This window comes from Taeniopygia guttata, chromosome 5 (assembly GCF_048771995.1).
Source record: "Taeniopygia guttata chromosome 5, bTaeGut7.mat, whole genome shotgun sequence".
In the NCBI taxonomy this organism is placed as follows: domain Eukaryota; kingdom Metazoa; phylum Chordata; class Aves; order Passeriformes; family Estrildidae; genus Taeniopygia; species Taeniopygia guttata.
In genome coordinates this window covers 55,280,860-55,306,143 of record NC_133030.1, presented here as the reverse complement: position 1 = coordinate 55,306,143, position 25,284 = coordinate 55,280,860, and the positions used below count along the sequence as shown (strand labels likewise).

The window sequence follows — 25,284 nt, the reverse complement described above, 5'->3', positions numbered from 1 at the left end:
TGACTACATTTGTATTCAACATAGCTCAACCCATAGGCCCTGGTCTATATAAATCCTTGATCAGATATTACAGTTCTCATGTTCCTGAGGAAAACATACACTTTCAGATCAATACAGCTGATGGTTACAAATACACCTTGAAGTTCTTAAAACCTGAATGATGAGCATAGTACATTAAAGCAGTCTCAAATGTCAAACATTATAAGCTATGAAATTAACAGTACAATTCCTATGCTCACTTACTGAGCTTTTTTATTCTACTACCCTAACACAGTGTTCCTGAGTCTGTCTAAGTCAAAGTTAAGAGCAGTAAGAAGCAGGATATTCTGAAGCTTTTATGTTATTCTACATCTAGGTGGGATCTGGCAGCTCAGTCTCAGAATGCCGTAGGAATGTTCCAGTCCTGTCACTATCCAGTTTGCTTGGAGTCTGCCACGGGATCACACACTGCTGGCAGCAGAGCACTGATGAGAGCAGGCAGGCATCAACACTGCACAGAACAGCTCCTGAAGCAACTGAGACTCCAGACAATGACACAGACAAAGAACAGAAAAGGGGGAAGAAAGGGCAGACAAGAAACTGAAGAAAATATCTAATGGATTAATAATAAGATATAATGTAGCATGTCAATACTTTAAAAACATTTTATGGTTGTTTGCTAACTAGATATTGTTTCAGTAAGTTACAACTGGAAGGCAAGAGTAAATATTAGAAGGCAAAATTTCAAGGACAAATATTTTAGGGTAGACCAAGAGAAAATAAGTATTTACAAAACAAAGTACCAGGATGACTACGCAGAAATATTTCCTAAAAAGCCTAAGTTATAATCCTGTTTCTTTTACAGAAAGAACACTGCTAGCATCAGTCTCATTCAAAGTCATGCAGGCCACTAGTGCTGCTAAAGCTGCTAGTCTGTTTTATACAATATTCTGATTTTGTAGGCAAAAGACACTGAATGAGCTACGGCATTTCCCTGCATTCATCAATACCACTTTATTATTAAAGAAACGTCTACAGAATTTAATCTTACTCAACTTGCTGTCTCTTCTTTGCTAGTAAAGCACATGAAGAACTAGGGAAATGTCATTCCTGAATAACAATAAGACTCCTTCCAGTCTCTTTATTCCCCCATTTCCACCTTTTAATACTCCCTCTCCCACAAACTTTATGTTACATCAAGGGAACGAGAGACAGTATTTTGTGGTTAGGACAGAAGACAAGGCACACTGCACATAGTGAATTGGCCAAGTGCCCCTACTGCATTTCAGGTGATGACAAATCCCACAAGTGGCTTCATCAGCCTGAGCTCCAGAGGCCAGAGAATTTGCAGATGCACTGAAAGACAGTAATTTCTAGAAGATGTCTCAATTTCTCATATTTTGGTATGCCAGCAAAGGTATACAGAAAGTATTAAGAGAATGACGCACAGAACAGATAAAAGATAAATGCCCTTTTCTCAGAAAATCAGCTACATTAGCAAATCTGGAAATTATGAAGCACAGAAAGAGTTTGAAGCTGAGCTGCCCTGACAAGTGAGTCAGCCTCACAGTGCTTTTGCCAGAGCTCCTAGGAAAGAAGTGCAATCGAATTTCTCTCTAAAGGCAGCTCAAAGCAACAATCAAGTACACAGAGAAATATGAATAGAAAATGGGGAAACAGAACAAAGGCATGAATCTAATGAATGGTATCTTGTCCTTGTAGATTCATTTTAATCATATATCTACATTTATCAGTACAACAAGCCAGATGTATGAACAAGAGCATTATACACTGTGGTTTCCAGAAAAGGAGTTGACTTTTTAATACCATGTTTTTCTGCACCAAACCAATGCACATACATCAATAAACAAAAAAGAATATTCAATTTAGAGAGGGAGATAGCATAAAGACAACAGGGAGAAAAAGGGCAGGTGTTTCTGAGTTTATAATAGGAACTAAATAATTCTATTTCCTCTTTTTACCTGGTTTATAGACAAGCTGATAATTTCCAGCAACATTCAGCTCTTGTTCCTCTGCTTGCCTGCATTGTTTAGCATACTCAGTTCCAATGTTCTCCAAGACAGGCAATCTGAAGAGGAAAGAAATGATAAATTAATAAATGCTTCCTAATACAAGTCTTTGGGATCTCTGGAAATAACAGCATTATATAGGAAGTTCTCCATGTCATGCAGGAACTACTTCAATGAACAAACTTCAGAAAAAAAAAATCAGTCTATGCATTTAAATACTAGCCTGAGGAAAAAGCCACATTTCGTCTTTTTGCTTAGACCCAAGAAGACTGAGCTCCCAAAATATCATCCTTTAAGGCTTCAATACCTGGGAATTTATCTTCTAATAATAGAAGACTACAATTTCATCTGGATAAAGATGAAATAGCTCTCTTTCTTCAATTATTGACATGTACAATTAGGAAAATAAATGTAATTCTTGCATGATTCCCTGGAGACAGGGGAAGTAAGACAGGAGGAAACAAACAGCTCACTGCTTTTAAAAAAAAACTTTAAATGTAAGCCAAGAAGTGATGGTGGTCAGCAAAAAAAAAATTAATATTCATTGAATAATCACTGAATTTTATGGAAATCTGTTACACACAAGAAACGTTAATCATGATATAAATGTAATTAAATGAGATTTTCAGAAATTTCTTCTACAGAAACAGTCTGAAGAAATTCACATGAAATTCACTAGATAGTAAAGTAGCATGTAAACAATGATTGTATGGTTACTAAATCACAGGTAAACTTTAAAATAGAAAAGTTATGAAAATATCAAGAGTGATTTTTTAAAAATAAAATACAAACTAGATGTCAAACTGCAAAACTACAGTTTTGCACAATAACTTCAACTCTGGGCCCTGTGCAAGCCTTACTTATGCAACAGATCATGAAGGCACAGCAAATCTGCTTCTAAGTTTTATGAAAGGATAAGGCTGTTTATTTCTTGGCCCAAAAAATAGGCAACACTGACTCCAGAAGCAGTGACACTGAAAACATGAGATTTTTAACATGGCACTACATCATACAGCCCTCAAGAGAGGGAATTTCCCAGGATTTTGATGCCGCTGAGCACTCACCTTCTCTGCCAAGGCAAACTCTGTGCCAGCTTGGTTCTGCTACAAGACCATTCACTCAGCTCAGAACAGAACACCAAGTATTTACCACCTACTGCTGCCAACAAACTAGGAGATAGCTTCTGACCCAATTTTAACAATATTTTAGGCATAGAACTACAGCAATTTCCCTCAGACCTCAAGTACTTCTTACAGCAAGGTTCAGCAGAACTGCACCCATCTGCAAATGGCTACATGAGCAACAGCAGCCTACAGCCAGCTCCCATCACTCAAACCCTTCTAAAACACTCCTCAAAAGATCTGAATCTGCAAAAATATATAGAAATATTTACACCCAGGATGTTTGACTGCTTGCAATGTAGGTTATTCCACTGAGTGTATACTAAACACAAATAAAACCCAAAAATTCAATGATGGTAACAAAGTCAAGCATTTGGTAGCTGAAAATACCATAATGAAGCTTGGCTGCACAATCTCACTCAGGCAGCGTTGTATGCACATACTATACAGATTTTTACTGATATAACCAATTAGTTTTTCACTTCTATAAACCTGTGGCCTCACTGAATACAATGGACACACATATTCTGAAAACAAAACCTGGTTATGCAGTACATGCAATTGTCCTTAGGTTCTCCATGAGGAGAAAAGCCATCCAGGGCAAGCAGTCAGTGCTGTCACAGAGGAGCAGGTATTGCTTGACTGTCAGAGCCTGGAGCAACAGCAAGCAAAACACCAACAGAAAACTCCTACTGAGGGGCTAAGGCTGGGAAAGGCAGGATTGTGTGCCTCACTTGCAGTTAAGACCTTGCAGATGCATCAGTATCTAAGCAGTAGCTGAAATCAGTTAAGGAACAGTAATAACTACATAAATAAACAAATAAACTTATTAATTATATATCTTGGAATTTTAAGAGTCTTAAGCATTTAAAAAACAGGCTCCCAGAAATGTTTATGTATATATACGTGTGTGTGTGAGCTTTCAACCTTTGCCTGTACAGCTTGAGGAAAATGAGGACAGCATGACCTTAGTCATTTGTGAGAACAGATTAATTATTTTTTCTGTTTGGACAGCTGATTATTTTATTTCAAGAATTAGGTTTTCTGTCTTCAGGAAACAGCATGCAGTAAATGAACCTCAGGCTACACAATGAATAAACAAGATATTTAATAGCCAGTCATTAGGAATAAACATTTTGCACTTGACGTACCAAATCAGGCTCCAGTCTTGAGGAAAATCATATGCAACTAGAAAATTACATATGGGAATATGAAATGAACTAATAAGCTTTGCTGTATCATTTATTGATGTTTTGATGCTGTACTTTTCTGCATTAATAAAATATAAAGCTTACAGAATAGTGGGGGGTTTTAAGCAAAATGGAAAAAAATTACTATAAAGCCCTTTGGAGCTCTCCTAAATTACCACAATGATACAATCCTTCCCAGTAATCATTAATACACCATCAGTGGGAGGTATCATCCTATATACCTGGATAAACAGGAAGAAATTTCCCTTAGGTGGCAATCTAATGATTTTCAGCAAAATTTACTGACAGCAGAACAATAAGATTCAGAAATTCAAATCCATTCCAGGCTGTAACACAGCAATGCACATAAAGGGCCTTTTCTGGATTCTACTTATGAATCACCTGTCTGTCCCCATTTCTATCTCTCCTGACATTCAAAACCCACCTTCAGTACACCTGCCATGTTGTAAAATATATTCCTCAGGATTTACAGAGTCCAGCCTTTTCAACTGCACATCCAAACCATTCAAAATTCTACCAAATTAAGAAGCAACAAAAAGCATTTTTGTGACTAACACAATCACTCATACTTGAAGTCACCAACTGAAGGAAATGTAGGAGATTTTAAATATTCTTCCTTGCCCTTCATCTTAAAAAGTAGGTGAACTTGATCTTATTCATATCAAGTGCAAATTTCACCCCCTCATGCAGCCAGGTATCTATGGCAGAGCCTGCAAATATGTGACATTCTGTTCACCCCAAGTGGAAAAAGGCAGACAAAATTATAAAGCACTGAGAACACAATCACTGACTTCACTCAACAAGTAACCCTTGCTACATCCTCAGATCTACCTATGTAGATGTGTACATCTCAAGATCTACCTATTTTCAGAAACACCCTCAGAAGTAGCAGACAGGACTCTGAGCCTGACAGGCAGTGGCCAGCAGGAGCCCTTCCTTCAAGACAAAGAGGTGCATGTCTCTTCTTGGAAAAGAACTAACACTGCCTTATGAGGTAACAGAATTCTTTCTTCATTCTGTATTATGTGGTTTAAGTACCATAAGATTTTTCTGAAATGTGAGTGGTCTTGGTACATATGCCCAGTCAAACTAATTTTGAGCAATTGATTGAAACAAGGTATTTTGAAACATAAAATTAAATACAGCTGACACTTCAGGGGAATTAACAGAAGGGAAACACAGTTTAACACCAAAAATTGTTGACACATTCAATTGTAAATGCTTTAAAATACACTGAGGGTGCCTTTCTTTACACAAATTGAGCTAGAGAAAGGTCTTTCTTCATGCCTCTAGAATGACCTCTAATAAGTCAACAAGGCATCATAACAGAGTATGCTAAGTAAAACTTGAAATAATAACCAAAGCATTTTTGCATACACTTAGGTGCCAAAAATAGAATCAGTTGCCCAGTCTCACCATAACTATGACAGGTAACCTGTTTGGCCCTTTCCAATGACATACATTAACTGCAATGCCAATGCCTACACTGCACAGTTAACACTTCTAGAATAAATGCTTTAAAAAAAGCTTTATTAAACTAACAGACATATGCAGTCTTATTCCCTGAAAAAAAAATTTCAAAACTGCTTATGTAGCATACCTGACTGTATAAAGCAAACATCCAAGCATGCAATGAAATTCCAAGGATTAAGATACTTGCTTATCCAACTTCAAAAACAAATATATTAATCACTTAATTTTGCGGTAGAATCCTCTAATCAAGGCCATGTACCTTCTAGAACATGCCCACATCAAAGTCTCCTGGAACTGAGTTTTTAAGTCTTATAAGATGTATTTTCTGCTTATTTATGTTGTGCCTCATTTAACACAAAAAATCCTGTGCACATGGGACTAGATGTTGAACATAAAGCTAGTGTCACCCATTTCACAGATCACAAGAGAAGGACAGCCCCAAGTCATGGCTTCTGTCACGCACACATACTATCCACCTATTTACGGATCTTTGGGAGGGAAGAAATCACTAGAAAAAAACCACTTAGCCTCAGCCTCATAACACACAGAGCAATATTTTGCCATACAATTTTAGTAAGATATATACAGTAGACTGTTTCAAAGCTTCTCTTCTGAAACTAATGTGACACTTTACATAACTGAACATTTGCCATGACAGTAAATAACCTTCCACTGGGTTTACTGAAGGACATACTAAAAATTATTTTCCTTTCAACTGGAAGCTGGTTTTCTATACAAAAGATTGCTTCTACCTGCAGAAATACACTAACTTCAATGAAATCATGTACTGTCATTCAAAAGCCATGTTTCAGCTGCAAAAGGAGACTTAATAGAATTCAGAATAAATTGAACATATTAAAAACTAAAACACAGACTTAACAGCGTCACTACATATTATTTCAAGAATCTAAGAATCAGTTAGGGGCATGCATTTTTTCCACTTAAAGAGCTGCTCTAAAATGTAATTTGCTAGATTTAGTGATAAAGTCTTCATATTTAAGCATTTTAAAAGCTTGCACTGCTCTTCCTCAGGTGCAATTCAGATTGCTTGTTTTAAAACCTTATCTAGCTGGGGAGGGGGGGAAATAAGGAGGGAAAGCACTAAATCAACTTTGAAAAATCCTGACAAACTCAAATGATAATCTTTGAACAGACTATGGAAACTCAACAACTCAGAAATATTTCACATATGTCAAACCAATAGCTCTGCACTTTATCCACAGTTAAAATTCAAGATACGTAAAAAGCACAAATACCAAGATAAAACAGCCCAAATCCTCCAATTTACTGTCTTCTGCCCTGGGATGTTATGTCAGTGGGATGAACTTCTGGACTTCAAAGACCTGGACTCTTCTAGAACATGAGCTGCTGATGAGCTTCTCTTTCTGCATTTGGCTACCAACTTGGTAAAATCCAGATTAAACAAATCTCTGAGAAAATAAAATGCAAGTAAGAGACTGCTCTGAATTTAGAAGAATGCGTTTGAAGATTAGTATTAAAAGCAGGATTGCCTCAATTTCAAATTGATGCCTGTAACTCCCCTGCCTATTAGTGAAGTGTCATCAGCACCAGAGATAGTAATGCTACAGACAGTCCAAGTGGAAGAAATCAGCTTCAAAAATGTCCTGATTTTCATTCATCTCAACACCAAGATGAAAAGACAGCTTATACAAACTTCTGTCTGTTAAGACTGCTAAAAGAAAATTATTGTGTTGTTCACTGTCACAGTAAAAGACCAAACAAGGAGTCTTACCAAGAGGCCTCTTGTGTAGGCTCATGGCAAATTTTGCTCATAATTGTTAAAAAAGCAAAAGCAGTAGTCAAATGATGTCTGAAATTATCAGAAGAGGTAGACACACCATCTGTCTGCTGCCCAAAATAGCCAGAGTGAGTTGTTCTGTCAAATCAAAAGAAAAATACACTACAAAGTTGATTAAACCCATAGAGTAGCACTACACATATAAATGAAAGGAAACCATCCAACCTGCTAGCTGTGGATAAATTATTTTATGAAATCTCTCTCTCTGCTCAGATGATGGGAGCATTGGTAACCTTTCTTTGTAACTGCTCTGGACCTGGCTGGGATAGGGTTATTTATTTATTTTTTTTCATAGCAGCACTACAATGCTGTTTTAAAATTGTGACCAAATCAGTACTTCTGAAAATAAATGTTTTTGTTACTCCAGAACAGCATTTGCACAGCATCCAGGACCTTTCTGTTTCTCTCACTACATTCTCCTCTCCTCCCCATAAATAGGCTGGTGGATGCACAAGGGTTTGGGAGGGGGCATAACCAGGAAGACAACATAAACAGATCAGAGAATCCATTTAGTGTCATACTTAGCAACAAAAAGTGAGAAGAATGGGGTTTCAGTCCAGCTTGCCAACTGTTGTTCAGAAATTGGCTGGGCATTGGTCTGCCCATGAGAGGTGATGTGGGGCTGCCTCTGCATCACTTTTTTTGTTTTCTCTCTTGTTCCACTTCTTAAAACAGCTTTTATTTTGAAACCAAGTTTTCTTTTCTGTTCCACTCCTCATTTCTTATTCCACTGAGAGGGAACAGCAGGTAAGCAAGGGCCTGTGTGGTGTTTAGGTGTCTACTGGGCTAAATCGCCAGCAATCAACAGCCCTCCTCACAAAATCTATGGCAGCAAACCACAGTATATGATTATTAACAGATACTGGAAAGAATTATGGAACATGCAACACTACCCCAATGTGTTGAAATGTTAGCTAGGTAGCAATGCTCATGATCTGCTATCAGCACTCTTGGTCAACAAAGAATTAGGGTAATAATTTCTCAATGTCACATGGAGTCTCATTCATAAAGAGCTGTACTTCTTGCTCCTTTCAACTACATGAGTCAGCAGAATCTCACGTGGTACAGATGCCATAAAATTTTCCAAAGAAAAGAATAAGAACCTTCTTCTCCAGCCATTCTCACCATTTATCATGCCTGGATGCTCGTGTCAGTGTAACATTTAGTTAAATTGATCAAACTGCTCTTCAGTACCAACTTCTACTCAAACTGGCTTTGTCAAAAAAACCCCAAAACCTTTAAAAGCAATACTTCTAAGTCACATCTTAATTTTCAAGTTCTCCCTCACATTTGTGATGTCAAACAGGAGGAGACAAAGGAGGAATTCTCCAAACAGATGAGATTTAGGATACCCAATATTTTCAGATTAATAGAGCCATGACCCATACTTCCACTCCTTCACACCAAGCCACCCACATGGCAGAACAAAACCACTCCAAAAATGAGGGTTCTTCCAAGAATGCTGGGTTTAGTTGCAGCTTTTCAGTACAAACCATACCCAGAACACACCAATCACCGTGCATGCATATGTTACCTTAGAAGGAATTCTTTTAACGTGACAGGTACTAACCCCACACTGATATCCCTTTCAACTCAGACAAAGAAGAATATATAACAGGCTCCCTAAATACACCTTGGAAAATCAAAAAGTAAATAGAACTGTGTATAATTTATAATCAGGGTAAAAGAAAATAACAGAATAAACCCAGCACATTAGTACAGGAGTTGTTCTGTCACACACAACAGACAACACTCCTTGTTCTGAGTGAGGATGCAGAGTTGACCACTGAGACATAATTAAGTTACTAATAAAGACAAACTTCACAGTGCCTTCAGGGAACAGACCCACTGTCAGCCAAAATTTCCACCCTGACACAGCACTTTAGATCCAGCAGTACATTTAGAGACAGCTGGGTAGAATTTGGACTCTTAACAAAGTTTCCAGAATTAACCATGGGCTAGAAACTGCACAAACTACTGCTCTACTTTTGAGGTCCACTTTCCAGTGCCAGCCCCACATGAGTAGTCTCTTCACATACCCAAAGTGCATACAAAAGTAGAAGCAATAAAAATGTTCAGCTTCAATGCTCTCCTATCAATGAAAAGATACGTATGATCCTCAGGATCCTGCCTGGAATCTTCAATGATGCAACCAAAGATTAGGTTGAAAAATAAAAGTTGTAGGTTTCTCATTTAATTACTTTCCACACCTTCCAGTAGGCATCTCTAATTTGCAAATACACTATAATGGTTTTACACTGTACAGCAGTTTACTTGCAGATTGATACAGTGGAAAAAAGTGGTGATGTTAACTGTGCTGTAAAGGAGGTGGCAAGGAGCATTTTAATTTTATCTGAAAATCTGTCAGGACAGTTCTGTCCTCATAAACCTAGCTCCCTTCTTTTTTCATAGTACCACATTCAATGCAATGTGAAAACCTTCCAGTTGAAGAGGATTAATAGTGACATTTGAATTTTTTCAATGTATAAGCGGTATCAGCTTTAATAACAGCCATACACGTCATCCTTTATGTTGTATGACATCTAGAACAAATTTAGAGAATCTTTGTTCTCCCAACTGTTCAACACACCAGTGGAGGGAGAAAAGTAGGAATGAAAAATACTTAAGAGGAGCACAGACAGCTATTAGAACAAGGGCAAGAAGAAAGGCAGTGTTTCTTAAACCATGGCTACTGTTTAGATTAATAGGAAGAGACCGGGTAACTGGAATGGAAAATGGCTCCTTCAGCGACCTTTAGTGTGAACAGTGCCATCCCCGAGAATGAACCTTAAAAATGGATATGCTCAAAATATTCATCAAGGAAACAGGGAGCAGGCAGCTGACAGCCACTTGAGAGAGAAGCAATGCCTATGGTAAGACTTACAATTCTGGGCTTTTTAGATCAGTTTGACCTCAATTTGCATCTCCTTATCATTCTATTCCTTTAATTAGATTAAAGTGTCTTTCATGGCACACTGTAGGTGTTGCAGTCTGCGTTCTTTAAACACATTTGAAATGTTAATTTAAAATGCTAACAGCTATGTACAGTAATGAAAACATATAGAACCATGAGACTGATGAAATTCATCTGGAAGAAACATTTAATGTAGCAACAAAATCCTGAGCAACTGTCAAATACCTCTTTTCTGTCAACACTTACTTAACAAAAGCTTTAGATGATCTTTACTAGAGAAAAACTATTCTTAGCTGTTTAAAAATGACAGCAGAACAGCCTGATCCCCCTCTAATGGGAGATAAGTCTTCCAGCATCTCAATGGCCTGAAAGTTTAGTTTGATGATAAAAGCAACATAGTTATTTTTAGCACTCTACGGGCATAAAAATACAGCTCTAAACTGTGACCTACAGCTATGCACAGCCAAGCATCACATCATACGACAGCCTTAACTTTAGCTACAAGCACGTCTGTAGTTGCTTCAGACTATCATTATTCATCTCACTACCAACAATACATTTGGATGGATTTAGCAACAAGCATTTGAAATTGTTACCATCTTTTTTTTAAATTGCTGCCATCGGCAGAATTCAATTCAAAGGTAGGAGATCTTAATGGACTTGGTAGAAAGTATTTGAGAGACCATGTTAGGTTAAATGGATTACTGCTTCTCTCCAGTACAGAGGATGAAAAAGAACCTTAAAAGCAGAAAAACTTAAACTGCCATATTCAGTACAGAAAGTCATTTTTTCTGGGTACAGTTTGAGTAAATGAAAAAAAAAAAAAAAAAAAAAAAAAAAAAGAAAGAAAATAGGAAAAAGAAAAAAAAAACCCTTGTTTTCTTCCAGCAGTACTAACAACCTGCAAACGGGATATGCTAGAATAAGACACCTTCAAGCAAACTCACCTGAAACACTGTTCACAGAAAACTGCAAAGGTAATTTTTTTTTTATTCCAATTTGCGTGCTTGTGTGTGCATGATTTGTTACAAAATGCAAATTAGAAGTCTATTCTCCCAGATTTCTGTTTCCAGATAATGTGAACAATAATTAAAATAGTTAAAATAAAAATTGATACATAAGTTATAAAACCTGATCAAGCAGAGCTCTAGCACTTAACTACTAATTAATTAATTTCAATTTAAAATATATGTATAAGTTCAAATTCTTGAGGTTTGGGGGTTTGTGTCTTGTTGGAAGGGAGTGTTCTTACTTAGTCGGGTTTTTTGTGAAGTTTGAGGGGTTTTTTGTTAGCTTGCATGATAGGGTGTAGGGGTTTCCTCCCTGACTGTTTTTTAAATCATGTAGAGTATGGATAAAATATGAAATATTTCCAAGGTGATGGATATGTACTTTCAAATGCTGTAGATTTCACAGAGTATGTTAACTCAGAAAACAGACAGGAAATATTGTAAGGTGCAAGACTTGTTGTATTTCATTACGGCCTGGTGATTTTGTACAGCAAACTATTCTAAGATCCTTAATAAAGTTTCATTCAAACATTCAGTTCCTAAGAAAGAAGTCTACAGGTAAAAAGAACTAACCCGTTAGACAGACAAGCAAAATTAATTTTTTTCCTCTCCCTAGCTTAAAAATGCCACTTTTTGGCTGGATGAAATGGTCAAAAACTGATTCCTACAAATCCACAAGATGTCCTGGATCAGAAGTAGTTACAAAAACCCTGCTGAGGGAGTTGAAATGGCACCTGAAAGAGCGTGAAAGATTAGTGCAAGAGATTGAAAATGAACAAAAAGTCCAAAAAACTGGCATGGATTACAACTGGCTCAAGAACTACCAAAATCCTCAAGCAACAATTCCAGCTACGGAGCAACGGCAGCTTGAAGTTCTCTGCTCTCAAATCCAGCCTTGCCAAACAGGAACTGTTCTCAGCAGGTAATTGTTTCATACTTCCCTGACTCTGAGTTCTCTATCACAAGTCAGATGTTTCTCTGCCTAATCAAAGTTTGTATTTGGCTCTGCTCTTCCAAAGCAGCAATGACCAGTAACTGGAGAGCATTTTTACAGTTGTTTTAGAAATTACATCTTCACTTTAATACGCTGCACTTGAAGGAAGTTTTAAATCAGGATTTTCCTGGTCTAATCCAAACAAAGGAAATCTTGTATAACCTTTCAATACTTCCCATTTTTCCTGTTACTTATCCCTATAATTCAGTAAATAGCAACCTAGTAACTAAAAATCGAATAAAAGGACTAATGCAATGCACTATTACGCAGAAATCTGGCCGTACTGTGGCCAATACCAGAAAGCTCCTAAAATTTTGCCAATCAGTGTAAATTAAAAAAAAATAAAACCTCTACACATTTTATGAAGAAAAAATCTCCTATGCCTGCATTTTAAGTACATTTTCTAGGGACTCAGAAAGGACAGAACAAGTCCATTTGCCTTTTAAAGCTCAGAATACACCTGAGGGCAAAGTCAGTTTAAATCAAGTTACCCAGATGGGCCAAAGGAAAAAAAAATAAATAAAAAAGCCTACCCAATTACAACTGCTTTCAATCCACAATAGCTGGAGCACATCCAGTACATTGTTAGAGCTCTTTTCCTCTTACAATCTTCCTGGGGGGGGGGGGCGGGGGTGAGTGGGGAAATGTGGCAGCAAGGAAAAAATGACACTAGAACTCAAGTCATTTCCTCCTCCCCCACCCCCAACTGACAAGAGAGGAAAGAGAGAAGTTTTCAGTGCTGATGATTAGATTTCAATTTTTGGGTTTTTTTTTGGTTTGTTTTTTTTTTTTCCTAGATTTCGGGAAGTTTTGGCAGAAAATGATGTTTTACCGTGGGAAATAGTCTACATATTCAAGCAAGTTTTAAAAGATTTTCTTACCACCATTGAGAGAGAAAACCAAGCAGAGCAGCTGGTAGATGCATGGAATACAAATTGCCCTGAACATTTTAGTCCGCGTGGTGACAGCTCCAACAAGTCGGACAAAGATGAAATCCCCACGGTTTCAAGTTATGTCGACAAAAATACACAAAGCATGTTTCCCACCTTCTCTCACAGAATCTGGAATCTACCCTATTACTACCCATCAAGTTAAGTTGGTTTTGTGTTACTTTCAAAAATTTATGTAGCCATTGACGTTCCTTTCTTGTAACTGCAGTCCAGATTCACAGGAGTAAGAAATGTGACATGCTCCCCTTTTTATTCCAAATTTAGAAATTAAAATCCTTTGTAATAGCTAGTATGCAGTAATTTAGGTATCAACTGACCTTTTATCTTTATAGTTTCTTAGAGCTGTTGTGTTAGAAGCCACCTTTTCATCAAAAATGTAGATGTTTCCGAAAAAAAAACTCAGAGGCAGTTTAATTTTCAGCCATATAGAGCTAGAAGTATTTAAACTACAACAAAAAAAGATTGCTTGTATATTTTGAAACAGCATCAATCCAGAGAGTGTTAGACAAAAAGTTCTGTGTTTGACACATAGCTTTTAGGCTCTATGGGAACTTTATGCTGTGTAAAAGAAATGGTTTAATATAACATCAGTTAAATAAACTGGTAAATACTTTTTGGAGCTGAATAATTATTTCTTCAAGAATAATTGCATGAAAATACTGACAGGATTTAGCTGCATGTATTATTTCTATGTTTTTTTCTAAACTATACTGTGCACATGCTGTAGTATGAGAAGGTGGACAGCTGAACAAAACCACTAGATATTTAACAGCATTTAACAACTAGCTCTCTAACTACTAAATTATTTAATTTTAAATAGCCATTTTTCATTTTACTTACTTGTTCTGAAACCCAAATTCTGCATAAACCTTTAACATTTTGATGAAATCAGGTGGTACTTCTCTAAAATAGCTAAGGAGTCAACAGATCACTTCCAACACACAAGGTGTTCATTCTAAATTTATATATAACAAGATCTAATGTTTCTCAGCCACCATGATCTATCACTGTGGGTTCACAAAGTTTTACAAGATTATTCACATACACAGCAGTCATGGTCACAGCAGGCAATTAGAGCAGAAAATCAATGAAAACATATGCAGAACTCAGCTGGCTACATTTCCAATTGTGCTCCCATCACTGTAACAAGTTTTTACATGTTTTATATAACGTCATCTTCTCTGTATTTGCTTTTGATCTGTCTGTTGGGTAAGACTCATTTGGCCCAATTCACAGAATGCACTATTTCATAAACAAAACTGCTTCCTCTGGTATTTTCTTCAAACATACTGAAGAAGCCAATCAGATTTCATCAAGGTGGTAATACAACTTAAAGGCATCTTATGCTCCACCGCTGTATCCCCCATTCCATAAAAATTTACTAATAATGCAACATAAATTGGATAAATAAATGGCACAATCATTTACTAAACACTTTAAAATCTTTTTAATAGTGGATTTTAAAAAGTCTTTGAAAAGCTTATGATATAGAGAACATTTCATGTAGAGAAATAAAACATAACATTCACAAAAGATAAAACAATGAGAACCCCTACATCCATGTAAAGGACAAAGCACTGGAAGACTAGAGTAAAAAAATTTCCAACTGGTTTAAAATAACAAAGGCTGCAGGTCAATACCAAAAGTAACTAGCCCCTCTACCTTCCATAAACTAAGTACACAAAGCCTCACAAAGACATGCAAACTTCTTAGAGCTGCTATAAACTCTTTGCCCTCTTCTTGTCAAAAGGCATTGGCAGGATTAATATTACTCTGAGAATTAACATCCATAATGCTGGTTTCAGATAGCTTTGAAGCAATCAAATATGCAAGATTCCTGCAATGGCAATTCATGCAAGTTTATTTCTTAAAATGGTATCCTCACAGCTCTCTATCTGAAATATAGCTTTAAAAATTGTAAAAATGCAGCTTGCTAATTTTCACCTACAGAAAATAGAAGGCCAGTAACATGGAAGATCCGCTTACTTTAACAATCACCAAAAATGAGCAGGGAAAACAAACAAACAAAAACAACAAGATAACCCCAGATACAACTTGCCCATGCTTTGCAAACTTCACTTCAATTTTATTTTAACATATGCAAATGCATTTTTCCATGTTTAGAAAGAGGGACTATCAACTATGCCATATTCTAAAAGGCAGTTGCTGCACAATAGTTTAAAAACATAGGTAGGCATCATAGCCAATTCAGTGTTAAATCCCTATACAGTGCCAGGGAAATGCACAGAAAGGCTCATCTACTTTTATATGCATATTTTAATCAGACTACTGCATCCAGTTCTAGTGTCTGCATTTGGGGGAAAGGAGAAGGAGAAAGCAAAGGAGAACTGCAGAAGGTACAGTAAAAAAAAAATATCCAAAGGCTGAGAAAATGCCATCCTCTAAAGCCTCACTTTGGCCATTTTTTTCAAGTACTGAAATGTGCGGTAACTTTGTGGAATACAAGCACTTCCTCCTGAGCAAATTGTTATATACTCTCTTTAGTTAAAAAGCAGAGAAAAGCAAAGAAAAAGCAATGGGGTAAGGGGAAGAATCCCAACAAAAAATGTTAAGCATATTTTATTTATTTTTTTTATTTATGCCCTACACAGTTTGCCTGAGGTGCTCCAAAACTACATCGTCCCTTACGCTGAGCCAGCAGATATTTCTGCAATAGGCAGAGGCAGGCAACACAAACCACTCTGGTGACAGAAAGGTGAGTGGCAGTAATTGCAAAGGACAGCAGTGTCTCCCACCTGCACAAGTGTCAAGGAAAGCACACAGCATGCAATGTTTCCAGCCAGTAATCAATTTCAAAAAGGTGCTAACTTGGTGAAAGGTGCACCTGTGAAATGCAGAATATATACAGACTTAAGCCTTTAATGTCTTAATGTAAACACAATTGTGTGGATACCAAGGAAGGATTTAAGGGTCTAAATTTATTTTCTTTCAGTTAAACATAACAAAAGAAACTAGAAAGTTAATTAATGAGCTGTTTAAAGACAGAAATTCCAGTCAGATTTCATGCAGTTTCTATTTCTATTGCCTTTCCCCAGGCAGCTCAATTACTAATACTGCTATTCTAGAAGTAGTTCAGGAAGCAAAAGAACCTTAAAAACTTCGTCATCAGTAAAGGAAGCAAACACATTCCACATCTCATTTTAAGGGAGATACGAGACTTTTAGATCCCATTAAACAATCTCAGTAACGTTTCTGTAAAGTATTATTAAACACACTCGTGTACAGTAACACACCTGTTATTACCAATTCGGTATTAAACACACCCATTCTCACATAAAAATTTAGACAAAACTGGTAGGCAGACAAGTGTCCATCAGTAATTGTATATCCAGCTTCAAATAAATATATATAAGCGTTTCAAAAATCTGAGTAACTTTAGTTTTGACTTTCCCAAGAAACAAAAAAAGAATTTTCAAGGAAGTATACAAGTATGCTACAAGCAGCCTCAATAAATGAGAAGAAATTCTTTTGTTTTCAGCTCCTCAAACTCTTTCTTAAGAAGTCAGTGAATAAAATACAAGCACTTCCTTTGAAATGCTTAAATCTAAACCTCCCATAGAGATTTCAAGTTTTGCAGAAACAACCAAAATGTAAGCACATCCCCAGAGCTGTGAAACAGAAGTATGCACGGAAATAAAACACACCTAAGCTTCTCATACAGATTCCTTCCATCTTGTGGCAGGACAGATATGCACCTGTCATCTATGCTCAAACGTTTTATAGATATTTTTGAGAAATTCTGCCCACATAAATCTTACATAAATGGTCATTTAAGATACATATCGCTTCTGTCCCACTCAGAAATGGAGAAAAATAATTATAAAACCAAACCTGTAAAAATAATTCTTTCCCTACAAACACCATTGTCAAACTCACAATCAGGTCATCTGCTAAGACTTGTGAGTGGAATGAGCTTTCTGTCCAACCAAAAATAAAGATGTGCCTCTGCCTAGTCACACAAGGCTCGATCAATCTTCTTTATTTCTCCTGTGTACAGGAAATACACAAAATAGATCTTGTGGCTTAGTACTCAGCTGGGTTAAAGAGTCAAACACTTAATACTATAGAAACATTACTATCACCTAAATAAAAACCGAGAAGTTACAGACATCTTGTTTGTACTGGCTTGAGGCATTACATTCACAGAAATAACTTAAAAGAACTGTAAAATTTTGTCTGATCACTTCTGGAAAATTTTAACTACTTGCACAAAGCCCAGTAGCTCTTGGTCAGTAATTCAGAGCTTGGTAACAGCAGCACCTTTACACTGAAAGATAAAATGGAACAGGTATTTTGAGGTGCCAGTTTTGTCCTTCACTTGAAACAAATACAGAAACACTGCTAGCCTGAACAGTCTCTGCTGAAATATCAGACTACCTGATAGCAAGATGTTACACAAGCAGCTCATTCTTTCTTAGATGCCGGTGTACACCTTTTAAGATAAATACACCTTCCTAAAATACAGCAACCTCTATTGCTGTGCATCACACAGGGAAAAATAAAACCCAAAACACTCACACAGGAGTGTATGCCCAGCTCATCTTGACAAATACTATATGGAAGTGCACACAAAACAGTTCCCTACAGGAACCACAGATACACTACCACACCTGGTCTTAACACCAAGATTAGTATCCACTGCCACACTCCAGGCAGCACCCAGAAGTAGTTTTTGGATTTCAATATCCAGACTCCAGTGAAAAGCAAATGTACCTGGCTGCTATGCAAACACACATATAGTTCTCCTTGCCTGTAAACTCTGCCATCTGAGAATAACAAATAAGGAACAATACGCCAATATACCTCTATCTTGCTTTACTCTGGTAACTTAAATGCTTCCTTTGGTCACGACAGCAATGAACTCGTGACTCTCATTTATCACTTGCCACTGATAAAATTTTAAGTTAATGCATCTGAATCAGAATAATTGAGTAGTTTTTAGTACAGTTGTACAGTTTTTCAACAGGATTAGGTATAGCTGCACACCAGTGCTAAGTCACTTCAGAGAAAGCGAACCCTACACGCAACACATCTAGTGATGACGAAGACAATACGCCTAAGAAGCAAAACAGAAAACAACATTTTAAATGCACAAAAACACATCAGCCACAAATGCTATCGGAGGTGTTAGGCTGGAATCCAACAACTACACAGCCCGGGCCCACCAGAGCAGGGGAGCCAGAGGAGGCTGCCCTGGCTCTGGGGAACGCCCAGGGCGCACAGCAGGGACGAGAGGAAAGGCCATCGAGAGCAGCGGCCCAGCGCCCCGCACTCACCCCGCAGTCCTCAGCGGCTCCAGTGCGGGACAGCGGGAAGAAGGGCCAGGGCGGCCGACCCGCGCCTCTTCGCCCAGCAGCTCGACGGCGGTGACGGCCCCGCCGACGGTGAACCAGTCCCGGCGCTGTCCCTCGGGGAGTTTCCGCAGCATGGCGGCGATGGCGGCCCGGCACGCGGTCCCGCCGCCCTGCCCTGCCCTGCCCGGGCACACCCGCCTGCCCCGCCCCGGCGGGAGCGCTCCGGCTGCGAGCCGCCTTCCCTTCCCTTCCCGCGCTGCTCAGCTGCAGCTGCGGGCCGGACTCCGATAAACCCACCCTCAACATTCATTAAAGCTTTCCTCAGAAAGGCAGGACCTCCAGGCGCAGACCAGAAGTATACGGCAGGGTTGAACACTAAGGTTTGTAATGCCTATTGGATAAATTTCAAAAGAAGAATAGGAATTAAGATAAATGGGACTGTTGAACTTCCCTTTAATCCTGTCATCCTCTCTTCTGAAATAACTGAAAATCTGCGTGTAATTTGTTAAATCAGATAAATAATTAAAACCAATATGAACACAGGGTAGACCCTTGCTTTCTCTAACAGGATTTATCATCTCCCCACTGAGTACCTGATTCAATACCAGCATTTGGCTGCTTTACAACTTTGACTCTCAGATAGATAAATACAAATCTAGGGTATATGTAGAGATGTATGGATACCACAGCCTCTAGTTGCTTAATGTATAAGCCTCAAAATCCTAAATTAAAGAAAGAATGGGATTTTCCTCACTTAAAATTTCAAGAGGTTTTAAAAGTTTTAAATGAAAGAGGTGACATACATGCAGTATTTTGACATAAGTTATGGTCCTATATTAAATGCAAAAAATGGCCATGTAAGATTCAAGAAGTTTTGTTTGCCCTGTGTGAGAAAGCTCATACAAATAGCAAATCTATACACCTGCAGATGATGTAAATCACTCACTGGGAAAATAAATGCAGTCTGTGATCCCACTAAAAGATTTTAACACACAATAAAGGTCTGAGCTCTGCTTTCCTATCACATCCTCGGGAGGCCTGGGCGGTCATTCCCCCCCACAGAACAATGCCTGAGCACAGCTCTGGAATTCCAGTCACCCTGTCCTTCCTGCACCTGGAGGAAACGGCCCACAAAGCACGTAGGTGCTTCAGACTTCATAACTATGGCCCAGCAGGTGCCTCCCACCCCTCCAGGACAAGCTGTTCCCTGAGGGACACGCTGCACAGACTGTGACAGGCCCTTCCCGGCATTGTCCTGGCACGAGACCTGCTGTGCTTGCTCTTGGGAAGCAGGTCTGAGGTGAAGGTGTACACAGGAAGAGCATCGCCAGCCGATCGAGGGAGGTGATGCTGCCTCTCTGCTCAGCCTAGGGGAGGTAGACGTAGAGTTTTGTGTCCAGTTCTTTGCTCCTCAGTATGAGAAGGATGTGGGGCTCCTGGAGCAGGTCCAGTGGAGGACAACAGATAATGACTGGGAGCCTGGAGCATCTCATGAGAAAAGGCTGAAAGAACTGGGCCTGTCCAACCTCGACAAGAGACGACTGAGAGGAGACAATATCAGTGTGTGTAAATATCTAAACAGAGGGTGGCAAAGAGGATGGAGCCAGGCTCTTCTCAGTGGTGCCAAGTGATGGAACAAGAGGGTGAAACGGATGCACAGGAAGTTCTATCTGAACATGAAGAACTTCACTGTGCAGTGACCGTGCACTGGAACAGGTTGCCCAGAAAAGGTGTGGAGTCTCCCTCACTGGAGATATTAAAGAAAGATCTGGATGCAATCCTGTGCCACGAACTCTGGGATGACCCTGCTAGAGCGGGGAGGTTGTTCCAGGTGCCTCACTGCAGTCCCTGCCCGCCGGACCGATTCCGTGATTCCCAGGGCAGCGGGGCTGGCGCCGCCGCGGTGCACGGGCGCTCTGGTCTTCCGCGGCCCTAGGGGGCGCTGCTGTCCGCGCCCGCCGCGCGTCGCTTCCCGGCGCACCCCGCGGCGGCAGCGGAGCTGTCCCCGTTCCCGTTCCCGAGTGTGACCTTCGCCGCTCCGCTGGCACGGTGGGTCCGGGCCCGGCGAGCCCCGGCTGGCTCCCGGCGGGCACCGCTCGGGGGTGGCTCGGGTGGGGGCAGCGCTGCTCCAGCCTGGGAAGGGAAGAAGGGAGAAAGGGAGCGCAGGCCGCGGCGCTGGGGCTTTGCCGTTACCGTCCCGCCCCCGTGCAGGGCCGGGACTCGGGCAGGTGCCCCGAGCTGCGGGGCGTTGTGGCGGGGAGGGCGAGGAGAGAGCAGATACAGCGTTGTTCCGGGTACATATCAGGAAAAAAATGCTCAGAACCATGTCGCCCGCGCAGGCCCTGGGGAAAGGTCTCTGCCAGCTTTGGCACGGGGTTAAGTGGAAACGGCACTGCTTATTCCCTGTGTGCTGTAGCGGTGGGGAAACCTTTCCTTCCTGTTCTGTTCAGTCTCCTGGTTTGTTAGTATGTCTTGATATTCTGCCATAGCTGAGTAACTGTTTATATTCCACTGTTCATCTGAAACTACAAACGCTTGAGATGTAGGTGAGCAGTGTCCTTAATGCAGTGTCGTTATTAGCGTTGGTGAAAGGACAAAAGTGTTTCAGGAACTTCTGCCACAGTAATAAATTACTGAAATGACTGTCCATTAATAAATGTAATGTGGGTTTGTGTGTTATTATATACGAATTGCCTCAAAGTTACTTTCATTTTTTAAGAAACACCTAAATTTTCCCAATTATTTTGACAATGGCTGCCTTGCCCCCTCTCTTGTTAGAGAGGAGATGTGTTACCAAACGATGCTTTACATTTAGTAACGGCAGATAAGTGAGCGTTATCTCAGAGAAGCTTAACTCTGCTTTTCTTTCCTGGGTCTGACTTTTTATTGGGTTGTAATAAGCATCAGTAGTGACTATTGAGTGTGCATAAGACTTGGTGTATCTCAGTGCAGTGTGGTGCAAATGTGAACTAATATTTATGGGAGTTAGGATAATCTTTATTTTAAAACCTCCTACAATTTTCTCTTTGTCTTACAAAGCTGCATGGAAGGGAAAAAACTGCCAACACTGACAGGCTTCTTGCTCTTGGGGCATATTTTAAAAGTCAAATAGCTATGATAAAGCATGAATTCATCAGCTTAACATCATTTATGTTGCTATTTTGAGTAGAAATTACAGTGCTGGAAGAGACAGCTGCGAGGGAGGGAAGCTAAATTGGTAGTGCAAGGAAGGAGCCTCTCTGGCTTGTCTGGAATGAGATTTCCTCCTAAGAGAATGTCAAAACTTTAGGAAAAAGCTGTTACTGATAGGCAGAGAGAAATCTATCTGTTGCTGCTCTGTAAATGTTCTGTTGACTCATCTTTGAACTCCTTCATCAACTGTAATTTAAATTTTTTTTGTGTGTTAGCCCATAAATTGTAACTTTAACTCTGAATTTATTTGCTTTGGAATAAGTACTTCTGCATGCTTGGGGATTTTTTTTGTAAACTGCTGCTGATATGCATTAGGAGTGTGTATGTATACATAAAGATAGATAAATATATGTATGTGCGTCTGTATGTATGTTAAAAATCCAGCAGGTAAGAATATAGCTACAAAAGTTAAAACAACAACACTTTTTATAAATTTCAGATGGTGCAGACCATGATTCCAAAGGCATTGAGACCCATGAAATTCTACTTCTCTACTGTGTATCAAGAAATATGGGTTGGTGTAGCATTAACAACTTATGCCTACTACAAGATTTCATATGGGGGTAAGTCACACATAATACTCTTTTTTTTATAGATGAGAATACCCACGACAGGAATCAGTCATTGAAGATAGCCAGCAAATAAGAAATTAACATTCTTCCTTAGGGCCAGGTCTTTGATATAATAATTTAGGTGTTTTAAATGCTGATTGTAGATGGTTCCACTAACAAAAATACTCAGATGTCAGTGTAACTGTGCTTACATTATGAAGATTAGATAATGTAGGTATTGGGTTTTAAAATGCAGATCTAACTTACTTGCTTGAGATTTTGAAAAAAAAAAAAAGTTTTAAAAAGGTTTTCTCACATGATCATGTGAGAGTGTATTTTGGGCTGATGGCATCTCAAAATGAGAGCTACATCACTGAACATGAGCATGTGTGTTACTTGGTGACACTGGATGACTTTCTCAGAGAAAGAAACAGAATAGCTAATATAAAAATAATAAATTTGAATGGGCCAGGTCCCTTAGAGCAGAAGGGTACAAGAGATTATAGTGTTTTAAAGGTCCTGTTTGTCAATTTAGGCTATGCTCAATAAATCCCAAACCCTTTACTGGGTGTTGTGAACAACTGGGTGTTGTAAGTTAGATAAAGGAACCCCTTACTATGGGAGCAGCTGAGAGATATTACATCAGTATTTCTCTAGCTTTTTCCAAATAGTGTGTAGCATTCCAAAACTGATACACTGCACTTAAAAGTTTAAGTAAATATAAGTAGTTGATCTTAATGGGTACCTAATGACTATTAAGTAAATATGAGTAGTTGAGATAGACAGGAAGAAAAAAAAAGTTTAAAGTTTTGATTTAATCTTTTATTTTAAGGAGAGTTGAAAATGGACTGATTGTTTCAAACTTTTCTTCATGTCATGCTTTGTTAATTCTTGACCTAGTGTGAACTTTTGAGGGCAAAAAAACCTGGATAAATGGCAACTGTATGCTAAGCTTTATTTGAAAGGGAAAATAGTTTTTAATACCTGTAGCCCTTTCTGCACTTTGGGGGATACTTTTGCAAATAACATATGGAATTACAGAGGAGTATGTTGTAGGATAAATCAGATTGGAAGGGACCTCTTGAGCTCACCTGGTCCAAACCGGTGCTTGAAGCAATTAGATCCCAGTTAGATCAGGTTGCTTATTACCTTATTCTTAATTTAAGTGAGTATTTCCAAGATGGAGATTGTACAATCTTTTATAACAGTCTTCCTTATGAATAATTTTTTTTATCACTATGACCCAGTGTTTTAGGTGAACAATGACAATGGGAATGCAAAATACAAAGGAAAATTTTACAGCAAACGCTTCACTTCAGTTTACATCCATATCTTGTGTGTTTTTATATCCATATATTATGTAAAATAGCAACATTCCATAAAAGTTTCTTTTGAATTACAGTAGAAATCTTGATTATTATAATTTCTATAATTTCATGGAGTCTTGGTTAATTAAAAACAAAGAACTTTTAGAAATGAATATAAAGTTTACAGAAATGTACCATGGGAAGTGCATGTTGTACACTTTCAATTCTTGTTTAAGCTAATAATAAGCTAATTAAAATTTATCTGTAAAAAGTAAATAGGAAATATATTTTTAACTGTCATTGTTTAGCTTATTTTTTTCTTTTTTTCCCCCAGGCAAAAAATCATCAGGAAATAGTAAGTATTAGATATCTAATACCTTGGTGTGATTTTTTTAAAAAGTGCAGTAAAAATTAGTTCAGAATATTTTACATTAGATAAATTTGGGGCTTAAGTTAAAGAATTAGCAAATGGTTAAAGGCTACTTCAGAATAAGTAATTTTGGTTGTATTGATAATTTTATAACCTAGAAACAACTGTGGATCTGCACATAAATAATCTTTTTTGTAGGTTTTAGGAGTAAAATGGAAATTCTATACCTTGAGTGTGTGGGCAAAGAATTTTTTTCAAGTAATAGTAACAACCATTTAATGGAATTACTTAAATCAGCATGATTTCAATAGTACCTGCTACTTTAGCTATCAAGAAACTAGAAAGTATAAACTTGTATTTTGAATTTGTATCTTTATAAAGTAGTGTTTTGATATTTAGGCACAGTTTGTTCTGACACCACACTTGAATTTATCTTTTCATGACCTGCTGCATCTCAGTTCACTTTCTGCAGCATGAGAGAGAGCCCATTTGCTCGCAGTTGAATTTGTACATGCAAACATTATTTATTTTTTGAAATGTGTGATTAGAGAAAATACTGCCTAGTAGACTTAGAATAATAGTGTAAATAAACTCCAGTTCTGGAAGAACCGTAACAAAATCAAGGAAGAATGGGTGTTTGACTGTAATAGGGCTTTAAAACTTGCAAAAGAGAAATTTTAGTATTTGCTACATTTACCTGTGTACATATTCTGTGAGGGTATTGTTTCATTTGAATAGCCAATTTTTATGCTCAGATATAAGTACAGTTGTCAGTTTTAGGACCTGCACTACATTCCTGAATTGATTTGCTTTACTGTTTGAACAGCCTAAATTGTGTCTTTGTTTCAGAGTCCTCTGGTTCTGGCCATCATTAAAGATCTCTTCTCTTCTTGGAATATGAATTTGGTGGTTCATCATTTCTACTGCAAATGAAGGGAGTTACAGTCATACTAGAACTGTACCTGATCTATCTGCTGTAATTGGAAAAAGAATAAATCCACTGAGCAAAAAGTAATTAAAGATGTTGGACAATATATGCTGGAGTGCA

At 38.4% G+C, this 25,284-nt stretch overlaps 3 protein-coding genes across 5 annotated transcripts in view; 2 read left to right on the top strand and 1 right to left on the bottom strand.

The window, feature by feature from the left end:
- TDRD9 (tudor domain containing 9) overlaps nt 1-19,003 on the bottom strand; it is a 68,098-nt gene extending 49,095 nt beyond the window's left edge. The window contains exons 1-2 of one of the 3 annotated variants that reach the window (XM_030275086.4): nt 18,799-19,003; nt 1,962-2,068 (exon numbers count right to left, since the gene is read on the bottom strand). In XM_030275086.4, the coding sequence (XP_030130946.4) occupies nt 1,962-2,068; nt 18,799-18,950 (259 nt within the window). In that variant the 5' untranslated portion in view covers nt 18,951-19,003. Of the gene's footprint in view, nt 1-1,961; nt 2,069-13,432; nt 13,553-18,798 lie in introns of those variants that run through there. The other 2 variants (XM_030275079.4, XM_030275085.4) reach the window with 2 other exon arrangements.
- On the top strand, nt 11,049-13,782 carry RD3L (RD3 like). Its single transcript, XM_012574110.5, has 4 exons — nt 11,049-11,188; nt 11,436-11,524; nt 12,174-12,479; nt 13,349-13,782. Exons 3-4 carry the CDS (start codon nt 12,181-12,183, stop codon nt 13,644-13,646), a joined length of 597 nt encoding a protein of 198 aa, XP_012429564.3. The 5' UTR covers nt 11,049-11,188; nt 11,436-11,524; nt 12,174-12,180; the 3' UTR covers nt 13,647-13,782.
- Nucleotides 19,004-20,714: 1,711 nt separating the features above from the next.
- On the top strand, nt 20,715-25,270 carry ATP5MJ (ATP synthase membrane subunit j). Its single transcript, XM_004174555.6, has 4 exons — nt 20,715-20,865; nt 22,448-22,571; nt 24,201-24,221; nt 25,086-25,270. The coding sequence occupies exons 2-4, from the start codon at nt 22,448-22,450 to the stop codon at nt 25,109-25,111; spliced, it is 171 nt and encodes a 56-aa protein (XP_004174603.2). The 5' UTR covers nt 20,715-20,865; the 3' UTR covers nt 25,112-25,270.
- The last annotated feature ends 14 nt before the right edge of the window (nt 25,271-25,284 follow it).